The 22,881-nt window shown below is 46.0% G+C and overlaps 1 protein-coding gene across 2 annotated transcripts in view; it reads left to right on the top strand.

Annotated features, from left to right (window-relative positions):
* Nucleotides 1-22,881, top strand: part of TMEM178B (transmembrane protein 178B) — a 357,407-nt gene that overhangs the window by 108,045 nt on the left and 226,481 nt on the right. For both annotated transcript variants that reach the window (XM_077781094.1, XM_077781095.1), the window contains exon 2: nucleotides 6,349-6,462. In XM_077781094.1, the coding sequence (XP_077637220.1) occupies nucleotides 6,349-6,462 (114 nt within the window). The remainder of the gene's footprint in view (nucleotides 1-6,348; nucleotides 6,463-22,881) is intronic.

Raw genomic sequence — 22,881 nt, 5'->3', positions numbered from 1 at the left:
TCAGACACTTAACTGAGCCATCCAGGCACCCATGCCCTCCCCTGCTTTTTAAAGTTTATTTGCTTTGAGAGAGAGTATGTGTGTAAGCAGGGGAGGGACCGAGAGAGAGGGGGAGAGCCCAAATAGGCTCCGTGCTATCAGTGCAGAGCCTGATGCCAGTCTCAAACTCACAAACTGTCAGATCATGACCTGGCGGGGCAGCCCCCTTTAAAGTTATATTAGAACAGTATTTGATCCAAAGGAATGACTCTCTCTCGGAAGAATTTAAAGTACTATGGCACCTATTCAGGGAAGATGATTTTCGATGGAGTGGGGGTGGATCCCAGTGTCACCTCTAAAATCACTTTGCCTGGGGCGCCTGGGTGGCTCAGTTGGTTAAGCATCTGACTTAGGCTCAGGTCATGATCTCAGGGTTCATGGGTTCCAGCTCCGCATCAGGCTCTGTGCAGACAGTGTGAAGCCTGCTTGTGATTCTCTCTGTCCCTCCCCGCTTATGCTTTTTCTTTCAAAATAAATAAATAAACTTAAAAAAAATCCCTTTGCTTAAGCAGAGTCCTCCATAATGTCTATAAGCCTCCCTCAAGTGCTCAGGAAACCAGGTCTTGCTGATCACAGAGGCCCAGGAGATGAAAGCTGTCCCCTGGTGCTGTCGGAAGGCGTGACGGGAGTCCAGAAGTGAGTGCTGGCATGCCGTCTCTGCCTCTCCCTTCCCCGGTCTGTTTCCTCCTATGTCCAATGTAGGTCAGAGCTCTTGCTGTGCCAGCCTGCGAAGGTTATTGTGTGTGGAACTTTCTCTCTCGTTCTATATATAAATCTATAGATCTATGTATTTATGTGCGTACGTGTATATAAAATGTACGAGGCGTGATGGAAATGTTGGTTGCTATTGTAATTTCTGACCTCCTTTGTCATTGTCCCCTTACAGAAAGTAGTCTTAGGGTAGCAGTTGAGAGTAATAGCTAATAATCTTTTTTTAAAAGCTTATTTAATCTATTTTGAGAGAGAGCAGGGGAGGGACAGAGGAGGAGAGCGAGAATCCCAAGCAGGCTCCATGCTGTCAGCGGGGAGTCCAGTGCAGGGCTTGAACCACGAACCGTGAGACCATGACCCGAGCCGAGATCAGGAGTCAGATGCTTAACCTACTGAGGCACCCAGGCACCCTGAGTAATAATTAATACTTAGCACTACTGTGTGCAAAGACCACACTGGGGACTTAATGTGAGTTGACACACTTAGGTCTTGGGTCCTAAAGGAGTTGAGATGCAGAAGAAGGATGGGAATAGTCTCCCACTCTTCCTTGTCTTGGGGCTTCCCGTGGAGATGGAGGTGGAGGGGAGGAGGAGGTAGCTGGTGTCAGGGTAAGGAAGTGATGGCTTTAGAAGGAGAGAGGGCCAGGGAGATTGAGGGGAGCAAGGGGGGAAAGAGAAAAAAGGGGAGTGAGCTGATGCCTTGGATCCCCTCCCCCTCGCACCTGCGCTCGACTTCTGGGCCTCCGGTCCCTTCCAGCTCCTGGGGGAGGGAGGAGGGAGAGGTGTGTGTTTATTCTCAGCCACCTCACCACGGCTTGGCCGGCTTGGCCGTGACTTCTGCCCAAGGTCACATCACCTTTCTTCATACGGCCACTCTTTCTAGGTTCCAGCGACGACTCCCTCTCTCCAGGCTTGGGGCACTACCACCCCCTTCTGTCGCCACCCCAAGGTCCCCGCGTCACCCGTTGCTGCCCTTTATACACCCTGTGCTCAGCTTTGTAAATTTTTTCAGTTTTTAGAACTCATTTGAAACTACCCGTTGGGGTATCCTGTCTGTCTGGGGGCCCGACGTGGTGGATAGGACGGTCACCAGCTCGGAAGGCACAGTGCAGATGGAGGCGTACCATGTCCTTGCTCCTGAGGGTGCCCCTGCCCGATCCAGACTGAGGGAATGTGCTGGAATGTAGGGGTCGGGAAGACAGATTGGACCTTCTCTCCCGGGGANTCACTGGAAAACCTATTTGTATTGGGAAGCCCACATTCTGGGCAACACAAATTTGGCACCCAGATGGTGCCTGTATTTACAAAAGCCCGGCACACTGACGGGACCTGCAGACACATGGATAAATATTTTGCCTTTCTTCTTAGGCAATATTTGAGTCTTTCACATTTGATTGCTGTCAGAGACAGGAGGCTTGCCTCCCCGAGGCAAAGCAAACAGCAAGGCCTCCAGCGGGGCCAGGCTCTCTGGCTGATCACCTGCAGGGTCTATTGGTCAGTCAGGTGGCCGGGCGGGCTGAGGGTGAAGGAGACTGAGGGAGCTGGCCGCAGCCTGCCTGGAGCCTGTGGTCGCTGGCTGAGTTTGTTTTGAGCCTGAGAGAACCCGATCGTAGCCAAGAAATCAGATACTTTTCTCTTGGATGTTAGTGATGGGCACCAATCTGGCCATTTCCGGCGGGCTCTCGGTTTCTTCAAGTAGTTACTGGGGGTGTTCTTGTCACAGTCCTCTACCCTGTATGTTTTCCTCTCATCTTTCCTCTTTGAAACAAAGCAAAAACAGGGGCGCCCGGCTGGCTCAGTCGGGTAAGCGTCTGCCTTCGGGCGCAGGTCATGATCTCACGGTTTGTGGGTTCGAGCCCCGCGCTGGGCTCTGTGCTGGCAGCTCAGAGCCTGGAGCCTGCTTTGGATTCTGTGTCTCCCTCTCTCTCTGCTCCTCCCCCACTCACACTCTGTTTCTGTCTCTCAAAAATAAACAAACATTGGAAAAAAATTAAAATAAGAACAGGAAACCGAAACACTGACCTAGTTGCCCCTTGGATTATATTTGCAAAGTGCGGCGAGAGGCTGTTCTGTGCATATATGGGTTTTTTTTTTTTTCCGATCTCACTGTGCTCAAATAAACCTCTCATTACATTGTCTGGAAAGGGAAGGGGTGTTTGCTATAGACTCAGAGTTCTGCAACAGTCCCCTCCTTTTATTCATTTTATTCTGATTTGCCTTAATTATTTTCGTCCCTTGCACAGAGCAGAAACAGTCGATTCCTTGCCCACTGTGGTGTTCCAGAGGGCACCTCATCGGATTCATTCCTTTCTTCAGAGCACGTGTTACTGGTGCTCACCCCACACTGGCGGCCGGGGAGATAGAGATGAATGGAATAGACTGGCCTCTGCCCTGGAGGAATTCATAATCTAGAGGGGGAGTGAGACGTGTCAACAGATACATTACAGCCCATTGGAGTGCCTGGCGCGGTAGGGCAGGAGCGCAGGGGGGAGTGGGGAGGGTCCTGGCCAAACCGCTACTGCTCCTCCGTTGCTGGGCACAGGCTGCCATCTTGGCCACTACTGAGGAGGATTAGGGGTGTATGGGGTGCAGAGTCTTTCTTGATGGATATGCCCTTTTCAGGGCAGGCCACCAGGCAGGGACTTCCTGCCCAAGGAGTGTGAGGTTTATCCTGTGTGTAAAAGAGACCAATTTCCTCTCTGGAACACAGTCCAAACAGTGGTGTGGAGGGAAGGCCTGGTCAGGCGATTCTGGGTTCTGATCCTGGCACCGCTATTTCCTTGGGCAGGTCGCCTTCTCTTTTTGAGCCTCCGTTTTCTTATTTGTTGAAATAGGATCATATCATGCCGATTATCATGGGAACACCTACGTAAGTGGGTGGTATTGAGGATTAAGTAAGGCCATATCCGTAACAGAGTTTTCTGCCATGGGGATGAGTTCAGACAGGCAGGATTACAAGTGGGTTGGGAAGTTTGGTTCCTTCCCAGGGAGGCCGACGAGGCCCAGGCAGCCGCATCTCTATCCCGGGGAGGCTTGTGCACATCTCTTCTGTGTGTGCCATGACGTGAGTAAAGTTGGAAACTGTTGGTTTATGTATGAAGCAATTGGCAAGCCTTTCCTGCAAGTAAGTCCTCAGTTAAATGTGGCTGTTTTTTGAGGTGGGTCATCATATTCACATAACTATGGTAGAGGGTGCAGGTGCAGAGGATGGGCTGGCTTCCAGGGACATTTCTTTCTTTTTATTTTTTATTTATTTTTTTAATGTATATTTTTAAGGAGGAGGGGCAGAGAGAGAGGGAGACACAGAATCTGAAGCAGGCTCCAGGCTCTGAGCTGTCAGCACAGAAGCCTATAGGGGGCGTGAACTCAAGAACCTTGAGATCATGACCGGAGTCAAAATGAATGCTTAACTGACGGAGCCACCCAGGCGCCCCTCCAGGGACATTTCTGAGGTAGAGCTGACGGAATTGGTGACCAATGGATGTCAGGGGAAAGGGACCCTACTAGAGGTACGGGGTGGGGCATTGGGGATGGCTGGGGGATTTATTATGTGTAGAAGGGATGGGAGGTGATGCTATTCATGGAGACTGTTATGGAGATTAGAGCATGTGGGTGTAGGGATGAGCATGAGTTGAGACAGTCTGAGAGACCGCTTTTCCGAGAGGCATAGCAAGTTAGGGAAGAAGGGAGACTGGGTGGGGATGTGGTCAGGGTGAATGCTGGGGGCATATGTGAGAGACTTCAGGACATTTATAAGCTAAGGGGACAAAGACAGAGGAGGTGAAAAATTAAAGGAAAAGATTGTGCAACACTTTCCCCAAACTTTGCCTCTTTGAACAGCGTCTGTCCCGTTGGGAGTGTGTCTGCCAATAACTGGCAGTTGGGCGGTTGCCCAGTTATGATTTACGATAAGGCATCGCTTTCATGAGAGGCACTGTCTAAATGATTGCGCTTCACCAACTGCCAGGTTCCCTGCTGACAGTGAGCCAGGGGTCAAACAATTCAATCAGGTGCCACCACTCCTAAATTGAAAATCAGTGGGGTGCAAAATGGATTACCATCAAAATCTATTCCGGTGCAAAACCAAATTTTAAAACCCCTGACCTTTAAAAATCCCTCCTTGCCTGATTCTTTACAATCTCCTGACACTGAGTTTTAATATCCCTCAGATATGCAAGCATCAGTCGACATGCCTGCAGGAGACCAAAGGTAATAAGGAAGGAACTCCTCTAATTATTCCTCTTGTTCGGAATTTGCAAACATGGTGGATTTATGAGTTAAAACATTGGTAATTCTGTTAGATTCTCAGAGGCTGTGGTTCTCAAACTTAGGTGTACGGCAGAATCACCTGGAAGGCTTATTAAAATTCAGATTGCAGGGGCGCCTGGGTGGCTTAGTCGGTTAAGCGTCCGACTTTCGCTTAGGTCATGATCTTGCGGTTCGTGGGTTTGGGCCCCACGTCAGGCTCTGTGCTGACTGCCAGCTCAGAGCCTGGAGCCTGTTTCAGAGTCTGTGACTCCCCTCTCTCTGACCCTCCCCTGCTCACGCTGGCTCTCTCTCTCCTAGAAATAAATAAAAAACATTTAAAATTCAGATTGCAGCTCTACCGCTGAGTTTCCAATTCAGCAGATCTGGGGGTAGGCCGAGCAAATTAGATTTCTAGCAAGTTCCCAGAGGATACCGATGGTCCCAGGACCACACTTTGAGAAACTCTGTTCTAAGATCTAGACTGATTTTGCTAATTTGATTAGCAAAGCATGCATTGCTAACTTAGCAGTAATGGTTCTGTTGGACCAGGTGTTGAGTGTGTTAAGGGGCCCTACTTTTTTCCCCCATGAAGCTGAGAAGAGACTCGTTCAAGGAGATGGACGTTGATTTGAGTGCTTTGTACTCAGAGGTGAGGTTAGGGCGTGGGACGGAGAAGAGGGAAGAGGCACCTCTGGCTCACCTTTCCACGAGATCGTGTGTGCTACAGGCACAGAGGACATCATTAAGGCAAAGCCTGTTCTGCATCAGTCCATGGGTGCAGACTGTTACTATCTCTCTCTCTCTCTCTCTTTAAAGTTTATTTATTTTGAAAGATAGAGAGCACACACAAATGGGGAAGGGGCAGAGAGAGAGGGAGAGAGAATCCCAAGCAGGCTGTGCACAATGCAGGGCTCAAACTCACGAACCAGGAGATCATGACCAAGCTGAAGTTAGTCGCTTAACTGACTGAACAGGCATCCCCACTACTGTCTCTTAATGCCAAACTTCTTCCCATGACTTGAAAGCTGATTTTCTGAAGGTTAAAAAAAAACCCGGACACTACTTTCTTAACAAGCTGCAATTGGTCTAAACTTTGGGCTCTTCCCATCTCTCAATGATGCCAGAGGTATTTTTTTCTATCTAAATCGATGGTGTTTGACTTCAGTTCTACTCTCTGGAGAGCAGACATTACCTTTTGGAGTCAGAGTTACTGTCTTGTCTAAACTATAGGTGTCATCAGGCCTGATACGAAACCAGTCTCTTTCCTCAGGACAGAAAAATGGATCCCAGAAACTGCCCCTGACATGGTTGCTGCCTCATTAATGTTTCATTTCCTGTCTCTCTTTGCCAGGAGAAATTGAGCGATGCACGTACATCAAATACCACTACTCCTCAGCCACCATTCCCAGGAACCTCACTTTCAACATCACGAAGACCATCCGTCAGGATGAGTGGCACGCCCTTCGTAAGTACACCTGAGTTTCTTTCTTTGGCAGTGACCTTTGGAGGTCACGGAGGTTTGGACACCCACCAACAGCCCGATCTGGACAGATGGATGTACCTCTTAGGCCTGTGGACAGTCTCAGAGCAGGATGGCAGTTCCTTAAACTGTCCATGCCTGGGGCTCAGAATTGCCTCAGTTGGCTTTGGTTGCATTAGATTTAAAGAGTTTGCTTCTAAAATTAAAAACAGCCCCCCACCCCTCCAAAAAAAAAAAACAAAACAAAAAAACAACAACCCAAGAAACAAAAACCAACTAACAGACAATGATTAGTAATCTTCTTTCGTTACCCGGGTAGGCGTTTAAGATTTCACCTGCCTAACGAAACCAGCTCCTGGGATCTAACTTGAGCACGTCTCCAAGTTGCTTGGAGTATTACCATGGCAACCTGTCAAATCCCTCGTGTTCTTGCTACCTGGCAAGGCCAGCTGGGGGGTGCGTGCTGCATAGTGTCGGCAGTATGCATCTGGGTGGGTCGCTAAGGGGTGGAATCTCGTCCTCAACTTACATGTTTCTGTTGCCCCACGAATGAGAGCCTTGGGACCCAGTTCACATGTGATGACTCAGCAAAGACCAGAAAATCTGCTTCCATTGTTTAGGGCGTTTCTTGGTCAGGGACCCTCTGAGACGTGAATCATGAAAGGAGGATGACTTAATGAGCAAACAGTCGCCTATTTTTATTTTTCTGTTCCATGGGGATATCCTGCTTGTCTGTGTCAGAGATGCTCTCGTTGGCTGCTGACTTCTTTTCATGGGAATACATTCTTACTGTTCGTAAGCTCCGTGCTGCCTCTCTTGAATTTGTCCATTCTTTTCCTATTGCAGCCTTCCCCCTCCAACATAATGACACGAGGCTAGAATTCAATTTACATTTGTATGTGAAGGAGGGTCTTTTATTGTTGGTTAAATTGTTTGGTCAACTTAGAGGAAGGGTGAAGACCTCTTTCTTTAGTGTTGCCTAGTTATTTTTTTGCATGCATGGGGTCCATTGGGTATATTCTACTTGTTAGTTTGGGTTTAATCAAACAGCCATAGGGAGGTGAGAGAGGTAAGTAAAATTAAACCAGTGCAATGATTCATTGGTTTGGAGGAGGGGGAGGAAGAAAGATTGTGATCAGGTGTCTGAATGATATTATTGCCACTGGCCTGAAATGATGGGGCAGGTATCAGTGGTTGGGCAGGCATTAACAAATCATTGCCTTCAGGCTTTGACATTACTAGAGATACTAACCAGGATATGGGGACAGAGAGCTCGTGTTCCAAGTGCAATCCCATGTACTAGATATTAAGGTAGGCATATCACATACTTCCTTAATTTTAATGTGAGATTTGCCTTAGAGATACTTGTAATCAGGGTTATTAATTTATTTTTTTGGAAGTAGACACTTATGGAGACAAATATATAAATACCTGAAAATGATTATTTTCCACTTTACCTTGGTCTTTTGTAACAGAAGCCCATAGTGGATATTCAAGATTCGTGGTAAGCCTTGTTGAATAACCACTTAAATATAACTTAAGTTATGGGGGTCATAACAGAATCAGAGAAGGAAGAAGTGCTTGGCAAAGCTTCAGTTCATATTTCCTCAATTTAACCCAAGTTACTGAGTTTTTCTATGTACCAGGCACATAGTGGATACTGAGGCCACAGGGAACTCTTCCAAAGAGCTCACATCTGGAGGTGGAGGAGGCGGGGGGAGGGGGAGAGACACATCCACAAAGCAAATAATTACAAGGCAGTGTGATAATTACAATACAGTATAATTGCTTTAAGCAATTAACATAGTTGGTGAAAGTTTTTCAGCAAGAAGGAGAATTATTTTAGGAGAATTTTTCAGCAAGAAGGAGAATTAGCGTACATTGCATGGATGCATTTCAGGGGAAACCCGGAAGGATGCTATTGGCTGCACACAGTAGATAGATTTCAAACAGATGACCCACCATAGCGTCACTGAAATTGTTCCATAGTGTTCGCAGAGATGGAGAGAGGAGGCTGATGCTATGGTTTGTGGAATCTTCCCTGAGTCCAGGGACTTGAGGGTCCTTGTTCCAAAATTGTGTGGTGCTGTTGGGTTCTGTAGAGTCTAGTATGCAGCGTATGCTTGTGGACAGATCTATTTTTAACTGGTAAAAGCTATCTCAGCAACTGACAGGCAGACATTTTTGGCATCCCATGGTGGGTGAAGTGGAGGATACTCTTTGGTGAGGGATTTATCTGCCTGCTTCACCAGTAGCCTAACGGGCTATTATTAAGCAGGCAGGGAATGATGATGCCTATTTTTAGCCAGAGGGGAGGTGAACATCTGTAATATCTGAAGTTGGTGCTAAGTATAATTGGCAATGCTGGCATAATGGGGAAGGAGAGTTAATGTCACTTTTAATCTTCAAAGGTCAGGTATCGATATGAGGTGGGAAGAGGTCTCATAAGCCCCCTTTGAAATAAAGTAGAGGCTACAAAGACTGGCAAACCCCTATGATCAAGCTTTGGAAATGAAAAAAAAAATCAGACTCTGATTTCTTATTACAGAGTTCTGTACTCTTTAATACTGCAAATGGGATGAAATAATTTTATTTGATACTAGGGGGTTGGTTAACATTTTGAAATTTGACAACACTATCTTACATTCTGTAACTTTTCTCAGTAGTAATATTTGCCAAAGGCGAGAAATTAATNGAACCGCGAGATCATGACCTAAGCGAAAGTCAGACGCTTAACCGACTAAGCCACCCAGGCGCCCCTAATTTTCTTTTTTCTGAAACAACTGGCAAATATTTTGGACTTTGATTAAACTGAGGTTATATATTTTTCATTAGGAATTTGCACACGGTTATTGCCCATTGATGTGGGGATTTTTTTTTTTCCAAATAGGAAAAGCACAATTCGGCCTAAAACTATGTTGTGGCATTTGAACAGGGAACCCCAGCAGTGGGAGGCTTAACTGGCTGAAAGCTCATTCACTTCAGGGTCAAGTGAAAAGTAGGTAAAAGAATAAGATGATTAGTAGGTCACTAGGTTTATAAATCCAAGTGTAAAGAGATAGTAGCCACTGTGGCGAATAAGAGCTAGAGTTAAACTGTGTGTGTGTGTGTGTGTGTGTGTGTGTGTTGGGTTGGTCTCTGAAGGTACCACTGGTGAGATACTGTGTGTGCTTGTCCTTCCCGTCCTTGCCACCTTTCTGCCCTGGCCAGGGCTCCCCATGAGAAGGCAGAACTCCTTCCAGAATTGGGACTGTACCCTCCATCTGCCCAGGCCTGGCTGTCCGCCTGGGGCAGCCCACTTGCCCTCCCATCTACCTGTCCCCCTCCCATTAGGTTCCAGTGACACCCAGTGGCAGTTGTCCGGCCCCCATGCACCCCAGGTACACTGCATTTCTGACCCAGACGCTCCTGCCCCCACCCTCTCAAGAGCTGCAGCAGGACAGTGAATGTCGCGAGGCCACTGAGGATGGGCCAATGTCTGCAGGAGACGAGGTTGGCTCGTGCCACTCTCTGGGTGTGTTGTCTGGTTTTATGTTTTGAATATGACAAAATCAGATTAGCTGTGGTCAGGGAAAGCAGGCTGGCACCATGAACGTGGCCACTTCCTCTTGCTGGAAAACATCCCCACAGGCTTTTCATGGTCTGCAGTTGAGTCTCAGGTTGCAGCCCTTGTTGGGAGAATTGTTTGTGCCCCTGAAGCCATCGCAAGCAGCTTTGTCCTTGCTCCGTGTGCCACTGGATCCCTTTGGCATGCCCTCTTGGCATAGCTGGAGGCCAGCAGGTGGCCATTCATTGGCAGGGCAAGGGGAGGTAACCGGGAGGGGAGCCTGAGTGGCCCGTGATAGAGCCCTGAGAGCCAGAGGCCGAGGAAGCAGGGTCTGGGAAGACGTCAATGAGAGGTCGGCGCTTCTGCAAGAAGGAGCTGGCATTGGGTGGACCTGCACCAGGCGACCCCCGGGAGGCTGGCAGGTGGCACCAAGGAAGAGCCTGTCTAGGGGCTGCAGGGTGGGTGCCCAGCAGAAGATGTGAGAAGGACGACCCTTTCTTCCCCTCTAATCTCTGCTGCTGAGTTTCCCACCCGGTCTGAGCCCTAGGACTCCTGAGTCTCTGTTCTCATGCGCTCAGGGTTTTTCTTATCCTTGGTGTTTTTAAGATGGAGGTTTCAGCTCACAGTTGATTGCCCCTGGCAGCAGGAATCAGGGAGCTGGGACTCCACTTCTTGCAATCATATCCTTTCCCTTATCTCTCAAGAGGCTAAGAACCAAGAAAGCTAGAGGGGTTTTTTTTTTTTTGTTTTGTTTTTTGTTTTTTTAAAGCCTCCTTCTGTCAGGACTGAAAGTTCAGTTAATTAGATCGGATGGTCACACGGCACATTTCCAGCTGGCCAGGGAGGGAAAGAGAAGGAAGAATGATCTCCTCCTACATCCCTCCTCCCCTGTCTACCTGAGGGTGCTCCTTCAACAACACACAAACATGCTCACCCAGTAGCTCTGCAAAGTGGGATCCGCAGAAATAAGATCTGTTGGAAGGAAGGGAGAGGAGGGAAGGGCCACAGGGGAGGGAGACAGAGATGGAGCCTGAGACTGTAAAGGAACAAGGATTTTCAGCGAATGTGCTGAAAGGGAGAAGAAATAAAACCACGGAAGTGTCTTGTCTAATGTAGAGCCTTGAGTGACACAATTGGCTCCCTGTCCCAAGGCTGCCCATGGCGGGGAACCTGTAGGCTAGCTCAGTCTTGGAGAGCCATCCCCACCCAGGCTGGTATATGATGAGAAACTCAGTCTGTCCTGCTGTTCCGGTGTGGATCTCACTGCAGAACCCTTAAGTCTGCTTGGTCAAGCTCTACCTGATCTCCCCTCTTCTGGCCTCTTCCACACCCCCTCCTCTTACCATAATTAACACATGCTGCCCCTGGACCCTAATCTCCCTCCTGCTACTGCTTGACTCCCTCTTATCACCCCCAGGTCATGACCACCTCTTGTGCCTTAGGCTACTTCTTGCTCTTCCCTGCTGGCCTCAGCCTTCTGGACTTGGACTTACGTTGGCTCCTTGCCTGATGGCACTTGGCTTCTCCTTTCCCGATGGACTGCTCTGGCAGCTTCTGGACCAGCTTGTTCATCTACCCTCTGGACTTTCCTCCCATTCAGGCCTTTGGGCTCTGAGCTCAGGAGTTGCCTGGATTTCTGGTCCCTCCTTCCCCAGCCATCCCTGGTCACAAGATGAATATGGTAGATCAAGGGGTTTGGGATAAAAATAAGATAACAGTAATTGTAACAGTGACAACTATGTCTTTATTCACATCTGCTGTAATGCCTCTCAGTGGCTCAAGGTTTCCTCCTAGGAGCCCAGTCTGCATTGTACTGGCTCCTTTGCAGACAAAGTAACCAGCTAGGGAGAAATGGGCTACCTAGAGGTCCCACCTTGGCCTTGGAGAAATCTGAGACTTGGAATCCAGGTCTGAACTCCAGCGGACTCCCTCCAGCTATTTCTTCCTTTCTGTTTTTGGCTGGTGTTATGTAAAACAGCCTAATGAAGTAAACATCCCAGACATTAGAAGCTTAGGTCCCCTGCAGCGTCAGCCATTTTCCTTCCCCTGCATCCACATCTGAGCCCAGCCAGTGTGAGTCTCTTACTGTGTGCAATCTGTTGTGAGCTGCTTCTTGCTTGCAAGACTGGCATCCATGGGGGTCATGACTAGCAAGAAACCATCTCCAGAATTGTGAAGGCTTGGTCGCACAGAAACTTAATCATCAGGGCATCACCATATGTCACTTGGTATGCAAAAGTCTTTGCTTTTTGCAAACCATCTTTGCTTCCCTGGCCCTCCCCACCCTTGCAGGAGATGTTGTAAATTTCTGAGGATGCCCACAGGCTGTTCCATGCCTGACCCCCCAGTGGTTTTTCTGCAGTAAGCCAGGCAGAGAACACAAACCCTTTAACGTGGCATTGCAGTGATACCTGCCCTTGCCCTTGTAACTCCTGCGAAGACCCACCTTCTTCCTCACAGCCTCCCTGCCTGTCAAAAATGTGATGAACTGGTTTGTGCAAAGGTGTTCATGTTTTCTTGAATTACTTCTCTAGATAGCATGTTTAGTTTTCATAAGACCTAACTCAAAGGAATGACAGTTAGGTGGTTAAAGGTGATATGGAGATACTTGAAATCATGATGCATCGGCAGCCGTCAATCCCACCTGCTGAGATGGCTGTCCTGCCTGAGGGTCAGTGACAGGAATGGAGTGGACAAGATCAGGGTTTATTTCGTGATGGCTTTAGGAGCACAGAAGGAAGGAAGCCTGGAGTAAAAGGTGGGGTAGAGTAAGGGGCAAACCTTCTGTTAAAGATGTGCCGATGATCCACGTAGTGAAACAAATCAGAGATCCCCTCTGCTGGTGTAATTGCGGTTTTCAACCACAATTCATCTGAATGTGCAGGTTCAAGGTTGTGCTGGGAATTAGTTGGAAGTGTGACCTCGAGGCATTCTCTCAGCTTCTGCCGATTGGAAGTTGTTTTCTTCCAGCCGAGCATAGTGATATGGACACCACAAAGGAGCTCTGGGCGCCACCCCACTGGCTTCCCTTGTCCATTTGTTCATTTACTCATTCAATATTCATGGAGTGCCTATTCTTTGAGAAGGCCCGTGTTAGGTGCTGGAGGGGATATTAAAAGGTATTGTGCTTTCCAAATTGGATGATATATTTCCAGGTGCCAACCTGGCAAGGTATCAGACTGCTTGTTGCTTAATGTTTATTGACTACCCATAGCATGCAGGCTAATGCTGCTGACGTGCACACATCATGGGTCCCGAATTCCACACTTAAGTCAGCAAGAATTCATTGTAGAGGGCACAAAAGCAAAATACAAGCCCAAACTACCCTCTCACAGAGGCATGGCCTGTTTTTGACAGCAAGGAAAATGTGGGGATCTAGGATCTACCTCCTCCAGGGGAGCTGTCCTAGCTCTAGGTGCTGAAAAGAAAGCTCTTTATGGTTTGGGATTCTTCTTTACAGCAGCTAAGACCGTCAGAGCTCAGTGTTCAGGCAAGCTGTAACAGTGAGGGGGAGGAACAAAACCAGAAGCTTGAGTATTCCAGTGGGCAGGGATAGCTCAGCAACAGTGAATATGGGTTGGGTGAGGTATGTATGTCTGGGCGGCAGACACTTGCCATTACGGCAGTGGGTCAGTAGGTACGAATACAGTGGGTGCTACTTTGGGGGTTCAGGGCTTCATGCTCCAATTTTACAGGCCCCACTTCCATAGGAAATCTACAGCATTAGCAAGTTAGAATAAGAAATAGAGAATAGTGGCTGAGAAAAACCTACTTTTAAGATCTGGAATACACAGATCAGTAGTATCATGCCTTGAACAAGACAGGAGATCATTTTAGTAAGAGCAACAGTCTCAAACCGTGATGAGGATTGGTCCTGGGCTTTGGGGTTGAGGCTGCTTCTGAAGATGGTAGGAATATGGGGAAGGTAGGGGAGAGGCATTTGGGCATCAGAATGGCTTAGCAGAAAAAGTAGTCCAGTTCTATGTTTTGTGGTAAAGGTCCTATCAGAGTCCAGACCAGTGCTACTCAAATGTGACCCATGGACCATCATCTGTGAACTCCTTAGAAATGAGAATTTGTGGGCCCCAGCCCAGGCCTATTGAACTGGGATTTCTAAAGTTTAGAAACTCTTGTAACCTACTTGTGTATTCTTTGTCTTTCATTCACTCATTCATTCATTCATTCATTCACTCACTCACTCACTCACTGAGAGTAAGAGAGCATGTGTGAACATGAGTGGGGGAGAGAGGCATAGGGAGAACTAGAGAGAATCTCAAGCTGGCTTGCTTATTTATTTACTTATTTGTTTGTTTGTGAGAGTAAGAGAGTGTGAACATGAGTGGGGGAGAGGGACACAGGGAGAAAGAGAGAGAGAGAATCTCAAGCCGGCTCCACACCCAGCACAGAGCCTGACATGACCATAAGATCATGACCTGAGCTGAAATCAGGAGTTGGATGCTAAACTGACTGAGGCACCCAGGCACCCCATTCTTTTTTTATGTATGTATGTCATCTGTTTGTAGAGGCGAGGTATATTTTCTTTGTCCATTCTTCTGCATTATGTGTTATTAGCATCCTCCTAACATCTAGCCTGAAATCTCTTTGTTGTGTCTCCAACGTCCTCTTTCCCTCAGCAACCAGCTTCAAGCTCCCCTGAAACTTGGGGACATTGGATTGAATTCCAGCTCTGTCACTGTATAATAAGCATATGACCCTGGACAAACTATTTTTAAGTGTTTTAAACCCAATACACTCATCTGTGAAACAGAGGTAATAAGACCTGTCTTGAGAGTTACTATAAAGTTTCAGTTAAATGAAATGATTCATGTGAACTCAGTTGGTAACTCTGGAAAGTCTGATACCAAGCAGCATTAGGTGCTATTATTACTGGAACGTAGGGTTGTATCAGGCATTGAGATCCCCATAGGATGTGGGAGAATGACTCTACAATGACATTTTGTGGACTTGGGGCCTTTTCTAATGAACTCTACACAGGCTGTGCAGGTGAATGGATCTGTTGTGGGTTTGCTGTCTGCACAGGTGTATGTGCTGGGAGCATCAGGTGTTCACAGCGTGGGAGTAGAAAGTGGCTGAGAGTATTATGTGCTGAATGGCAACAGTGTGGCATATTGTGAAAGGAATTTCAGAGCAGAAAATCATCACTGTTTGGGATCCTCAGTGGGATAGCAGTAGCAGAAGCAGCCCTCTAATTTATCAGTTGTGTCCAATAAGAATGTAGTTTAGACAATAACAGGAGTCTCTAAAAGAAGATTTACATACTAAGTGTCTAAGAAGTAACATTTTCAGAGCTCTGAAGATAAATAGACTGTGAGTACATTTGTACTGAAATTGTTGAGAGGAGCATGGAAATGATTCTCCTGGCTGCTGTAGCCCAGCCCTGCCTCTTAGGAAGGCTACAATTTCCAGTATATACTGTGATCAGATGCTCTTCTATGTCTGAAGTGAAAAAATATATCCCCAAAGTGGTTACTTCCACAGTGTTGGGGCTATAGGGCAAGGAGGAGGGTCTAAATAAAGGATAGTGAGATGGTTAGGGTTGGGGGGGGGGAGGTGTGATATTCCTATTCTGGAGGAAATACACTCTTTATTTTCAACTCAGTGCCCGTTATGGGCTACGGAGTGGGGCTGGCTATGGTCATGGATTCTGCTATTCTATGTTACAAACCAAGAAGAACTAAGAATTGCAGGGAGATAGGTTGGCCTTGAAGATAGCTTATAACCTACCAGTTGGGTGAGAGTTGGATTACAGTTCTGCCTGGCCTGAGTCCCCTTGGGAGTCAGGGATGGGCATGAGAATTGGTGGAATTGTTCTGTAGCCATGACCATTGGAAGATGATGGAACTTGAATCCTTGACAACAGGGGTTTTAGGGAAGCAGTAAGGATCTGAAGTGCAAGGTCCGTGGAGTAGGCAGAAGGTAAAGCCAGATCCAAAGTGAAGGTAAGGTGGAGTATGTAGGCTCACCAGAGACATTATGAAACACTGCTGAGTCCAAGACTCTGGCATTGCTAATCAGGTCATATTTAGTGATTGGCAGTGTTGGCTGCTGGGACAAACGAACCCCACATTTCTCTATTCATGACTAAGAAGAAAGGGTGCATAAATCGATTAGGTTTAGGGACATGTTTTTGGCCATTGTCTTAGTGATGGAGTTACCAGGCTGGTCCTCTGAGATTATTCTGGGAGCTGACCCCTGCTGGAGTAAGGTTTTGAGGCTAACGTTCGCTGCCATCTGTATTCTTTTTTGACTTTTACTGATAGTGGACTCTGACTTGAGCTTGGAGGTCATAGTGGGCCAAGAGGCTTGCCTGGTTCTGGGTAATTCAGGCTTACCTAAGGTAGTTCTCCGTGGAATTCAGGCTTGCTCATGTAAAACTATCATTCTGTGTGTAGAAGGTGGGAAGTAGAGCTAAGCCTTAGACAAAAATAACGTGTTACTTGTCTTGCTTCACTCTGTCTGCATATCTATCTTGGGAGTTTTCCATGGAAGGTTGGTATAGACTACAATTAAAATATTCTTAGATTCTTTGTAATTCAATATTCCAACCAACATTCCATCCAGTAGAATTTCCTATAATGATGGAAGTGATCTATAAATCTTCATTTCCCAAAATGCTAGTCTTAAGCCCCATCTGACTGTTGAGCCCTTGAAATAGGAGTAGTGCAACCAAGCAATTGAATGTTTAATTTAACTTAAACTTAAATTATCACTCATGGCCAGTAGCTACCATTTCAGACAGGGTAGTTCCAAACAGTCCTCACATTTCTTAAACAGATTCCACTTCCAAATTATAAACTGTTGATTATAAAGATTTACAAGTTAAAAAGAAACATTACAGGTTTTCTGTGTGCCCCAGCCATTTGCAGGGGGATAGGAATGCACATTCCCTTAAGTCACCCAGATCCTTACTTGCCACGCTGCTCTTGGGCTCCCAGAAGCCCCAATCCCAGAGCTAATTGGGGTATTTGGAGGCTTTTCTGCTGGTCTGTACCATGTGCAGGTAAAGAGAGGTAGCAGGAAAAGGGACTCATCATTACCCATGCCTAATCTGGGCCAGGTTGTTGCAGGTTGGGTTTCTGAGGAAAATTTTGAGATGAAACCTTTGCGGGAGGAGGTTTATTAATGAGTACCCTTAGGACCCACTTCTGTGAACAGGAAGGGGACAGAGCAGGGTTTGACAGAGGGAGAAGTCAAGCTGTGGCCCAGTGACCCCTCCCTCCCAACAGGGCTCTGGTTCTACAAGTGACCCTTCAGTTTCTCCATAATTCGGTGGAGGTGGCTAAGTCTTATCTTCCCACACTGGTTACTTCTTGGATGTGGGCTACCAGAATAGGGGTAACTTTGGGCCTGCAGCTCTCTGAGTAATCCCCAGAGGCGCTGACCCCTGAAGGCCAATAGCTCTCTTAGAACTGGGGCAATAAATCCCTCCCTGATGGAGTGGTGCCCATATTATCTGCTGTGTAGGCATTTGAAGGGATTCTTTGAGGTTGCCAGTGAGGTGACTGAGATAACAATGGATCATCTCATGCAAAGCTTTAGCAGATAAGAGACAGAGGTGGAGCTAGAACCCAGGACTTTATGGCTGCAAAATTCATGTCCTTTCCTTACCCCAAGGAGCCTTTGCCTACACCTTATTGGACAAATCTACTTACATTCTCTCCTCCCATCTCTGTTTTCCCAAGTATGTTTTCTTAATTTCATTATCCTGTAGGACAGCCCTATTTCAGCCTCCCCTGCTTTCTACCATCAGTAATACCCTCCCCCCATTATCTAAAGTAAGTGAAGACCCTTCCCCATGAGCCGCCAGGCTAGCTACCCTTCCATGCAAGAGCTCCAGTGTTCAAAAGAAAAGAAGAAAGCTGTTTATTTTCCACTTCTAGCTTTTTCCCCTATTTAATTACTGGTATCACAACAGTTTTTTTTTTCTGTTGCTTTTCATTGTAAATGTATAGCATTTAATCTACATTATGAGTTAAATAGGCTTTTGTGGACTAGCCTAGAAACCCAATCATTTATAACAGACATGACTTCTCTGGAAATGGGTTCTGAATTCTAAATAACTGACTTACAAATAAGGATTTAGCACGGAGCTCATTTCAAAGCTGGAGACTGTCTTTCTACCTTCTGGGCGGTCTGCTTCTGAATGGCCTTACTGCTTCCCTTCTTTCTGCATCTCAGGCTGGGTCCCCTGAACCAGACACCCTCAATGGGGTGGCAGCACAGACTCCTCCTTGGTCTCTTGGTCTCAGTCCATAACCAGCTGTTGATACACAATTAATTAATGCCCCATGGTGTGTCCTGTGCAGGCTTATCTAAATCCAGCAACCCAACAAAGAGACCACAAGCATCCTTGGCCTTGGTATCATTCAGTCTCAATCCTGCTTCTCAGTTCACGTTGATAAAATAGACTAATTATGTAAGATTTCCCTGAGGCTCTTTTCTTGGGCACCTAGCACCAAATTAGAAATGAGCAGTCAGAGGAGTGCGTGCGTGCGTGTGTGCATGTGTGTGTGATGTTCTGAGGCTGAGAGATTACTGAACAAGGGTGTGGGCATGGAGGTGACCCCACACGGGATGACATCAGTGTTCGTATTCTGCATGCCACCTGACCCACCACCTCATTCCTGGAGCTTCTAGTTGCTGCACAGTTGCCAGGGAAACCAGGAAAAGGAGCTAGCTATACATAAGCTGTCTCCCCAGAGCTCTGGGGACATCCTCTTGGGGGTATAGCAGAAGGAGGAGTGTGTTCCATCAGGCCGTGAGTTGAGAGGAAATGCTGACTTCAAGCCACCACCCCCTCCTCTGCTGCCCCAGTCTGGTCCTGTCTGTCAGTCAGGCTAGCATTGCATTGTGGACTCCCAGCCTGTGCCCTCCCCCATCCCACCTTGCCATCAGGTCCTACCCCAAATGGATCTTTTCATTTCCTGGAAGTAAAATTTACTTCACATCAACAAGAGAAGGGACCTCTGATTTATGGTTAAGGTTTGAAATCTAGTTACTGTTTAGCTTGGCAGAGCTAACAGAAATGTGCAGTTAAAAAAAGATTACTAACTCTGTTCTGTTTCCTCGTTAAGTTAAGACAAGGACCAAGATCCCAAGTATTTACAGTTCTGGTCGGAGCTTTGCAGCTCTGGTTAATGAAGACCATCTTTGGTCATTCCTGGAATGGCCTGGCAGGACCTTCGCTCCCAGTGTTGACTGAGGGCCTGTGGTGAGCACAACGAGCCAGCAGAAGAGAGGCCTTTGAGGGGCCTACCATCTACTCAAGAACCTAGAACAGCAACAGCAATGCAGGATGGCAGGCGCCAGTGCCATGGGATGTAGGCAAACAAAATGCTGTTAGCAGCGTTCAGAGGAGGAAAGGACCGTCTCAGCCCAGGACGGTGGGTCAGGAATAGTGGTGTTTGAAATGGTCCCAAAATACTTCATTCATTAAACCTGAGTTCCTACCATTTTCAGGAACTGTTCTAGGCACTAGATGAAAGAAAATGGTTTCTGCCCTCCTAGAGCTTGCACTCTGGAGTAATCACCACCGCTTACTGAATGCTTTGCATGGGCCTGTAGCTGTACTATGGCCCTGGTACGCGTTATTTTACTTAAAGCCCAACTGTCCTATGAGGAGCATATACTTTTCTATCTATCTTACAGCTGAGGAAACTGAGGCTTTATAGAGTTTATGTAACTCATGGGGTGAACACTAGGACTTGGTGATGCCTAGGAAAGTGATCTGTCAGTGTTTACGGGATGGATGGAGATGGGTGGCTTCTCGACCCTGAAGAACCTTCTGTGATAGTCTGGACCTGAGATCTTGTGGTCTGGAGAGACTCAGCGGTGGAAATCTGCGTCTTGATCAAACAAGGAGGTGAGGCTGTCTGTTGAGTTGGTGTACTTGAGGGGAGAGGTGAGAGTCTGAAGTGTGTGGCAAAGGTCTGAACAAGTTGGTTTCTGACTCACTCCCCATTGGTATATGGCAGATGTCTTTTTTTTTTTTTTTAAATTCTAGTATATTTTATTTAACCAATAAATAAATCAAAATTTCGTTGAAATCAAAATATTATCATTTCAACATGTAATCAATATGGAAAATTAAGATGATTTCAAGTTCTTTTTTTTTCCTTCTTAGAAGTTTTTATTTTTATTTTTTTAAATTTTTTTAGTTTACATCCAAGTTAGTTATGGCAGCTGTCTTTATCTCTAAGAACAACATTTATCAACGCTAATGTGGAAAATGGGAAAGTGAGCATTCTTGGAAGCATAGGGAAGAACTAGCTGTATTTTGTGGAGCTTACATTTCTCTTACCATACCAGGAAATAAGGTATACTCATTACATTCAAAAGCTAATTCAACTTTGGCATTGTATTAAATGCATGAATCCTATCTCTTTGGCCTTGAAGTCTCAAGGCTAACAACCATTTTCATTCTGTTATTAAACAAGACTCCTTTGGGGTCTTTAATTTATAAAAATTAGTTTTCATATGTATTATATTTAAATACACTTAAACATACCAAGCTCTTCAAAACTACTTTCGAGGATGGAATTAATTGTCAGCTGCAACACAGTTCACAAATTCACTAATTACTCATGAATTTGGATGTAAGAAGATGGTTAAATTTTCTTGTATCTTTTTATTTTAAACATTAGATTCTCACCTAGAGAGCATAGGCAGGGTGGAATCATTGAATAGCTATTACTCTCAGAAGGTGGGGGGCTTCTGCCTTACCCAATTGGAGGTGTGAATAATTCAACATGATTCCAGCCTCCTTTTTCCTTCCTTGAGGTTGAGCTTATTAAAATTTCATGATCAAGAGACACTGGCGAGGAAATGGTTGACACCCTCCATATCGGCTGCCAGAAACTTCAACACAATCTTCTAACAACCTCAACTCTCACTCCGGGGAAACCAAGGTGCCATGGTGGGGGTGGTGGTGATGGCTGCGCCTGAATGAAGAACGTGTGGGAGGAATAGCCAGGTGTCCCCCTTTACATGCACTAGTTTTCCTGCATTCCCCTGACAGTCATCCTGGTGGTGCATGGAAATGGAATGCTATCTCCATGCTCGCTATTGATCAACTTAGTCATTATTGTCGGCCTCATCATTAAGTATTTATAGTTTACTATGCACAAGGTAAGTGCTGAACAGGGGCACTCTTTTAGAAGCTTTCCAGGACTACCTAATTCATCTCCTTCAGTGAGCTGGAATCTCCAGAGAAAGCATCTAAAGCCAATTGATAATAGTCATTATTATGTTTTTTGCGGGGGAGAGGGGAAGGAGGGGATTTGAATCCACTCTGAAGGCTTTCTTGAAATAATTTTGACCAAGGCTGTGGTTCTTTTGAAACATTTTTCCCCCCATAGCTCAGCTAGGCTACAACTTGGAGGCTGAAAATGGTGGGACCCAAGTGAAACGTTTTAAGTGCCATGGACTCAGCTCCAGTTTGTTTAACAGTTGTCACCGATTGAAACTTAAAGTTAATGTTGGCTAATCTTGAAAGGGGGGAGGAGATATGAAACAGAGCTTGGCCCCAAGGACTGTTCTGGGCAGCAAACATTTGCCCATCATCTGAGTCCTTTAAATCTGCGTCGTAATCCTGCCCTGTAACCACCTGCCCTGGCCCCAGTCCCTTTTTCTTCCTCATGAGATGAATGTTTACCCCTCCTTCTATTTTATCTCTTTTTATCATCAACTTATTTCATTTCTCCTGATGATCAAAATAAAATACAATAGAAAAATCTGACAGAAAAATGTAAGACAGCAGGAAAACCTCATCTAAAATTCCACCGCTGAGCAACAAATCACCTATTGTGCATCCCTTTAGTATCCCTTTCCATGGCGTAAATAATAGTTTATATATAATTTTGTATCCTGAGTTTGGTTTATAATTACAGGCATCTCCCTTTGTCACCAAAACTTGCTTAAAGCCCAATTTTAATGGCATAATATTCTACACATAATTTACTTAACCTTTCCCATATGGTTAAATGTTATGTTGTGTTGCTTTTGGGCTGTTAGGATAATACTGTGATGATAATCCTTGTGCATAAATCTTTGACAATAGTTTTAATAATTTGTTTAGGATAAGCTAAAACAGGAATCAAAAGACACCTGCTTTTTTTTTTTTTTTTTTTTTTTTTTTTNAATATGTCATGCCAAATTGCTTTCCAAAAAATTCCAGCTGGTTTGGTTTTAACCTGAGTTTACCTAGATTCAGAGTTCTTTATTCATTCAAGTATATTCTAATTCGATGAGAAATAGTTACTCATTTTTGAAAATTTCTTTTCTGCGATCATGAGAAGGGTTGAATGGTTATTAGCCATTTATGTTTCTCATTTTTCAAGTTCTGTCTTCTTTTGCTTTGTCTTTACTTTCCTATTCCCCACTTCTTTCCCATCCAAATCAATCCATCTTCAGTACGTGTGCCACTTGGCCAAGGGCTCCTTTTATAGTCCCCCCTTCAACTCACCACTCCCCCTGGCCCCCCGATTTAATCCCTTGCTTCCTCTTTTAGGGTTTCTTTCTCTGGGCTACAGAGGTTGATGGCTCCTGGATTGGAGGCACGAAGTCCTAATGGGTGCTCAGAAAATGATGTCTGTTAGCTTAAATGGGTTTGGTAACATTGGCATTTGATGGTTCTTGGAGTTGGTTGATACTTTGGGAAATTCCAAGAGGAATGAGACCTTGTTTTGTTTACATCTGGTAACTCCAGTGCCTAGAGCAGGGCTGGTACGTACAGAGAAGGTAAGGCACTTAGTACATGTTTGTTGAATGAAAGGACAGCACCTGTTTGAGTTTCTGGCTGCTTTGCAGTGATTTGGCTAGCCCGACCCACAGCTCTC

Source organism: Crocuta crocuta, unplaced genomic scaffold (assembly GCF_008692635.1).
Source record: "Crocuta crocuta isolate KB4526 unplaced genomic scaffold, BGI_CrCroc_1.0 scaffold228, whole genome shotgun sequence".
NCBI classification, from domain to species: Eukaryota; Metazoa; Chordata; class Mammalia; order Carnivora; family Hyaenidae; genus Crocuta; species Crocuta crocuta.
The sequence above is the reverse complement of the archived record's forward strand: the minus strand, read 5'-3'. Positions and strand labels throughout refer to the sequence as shown.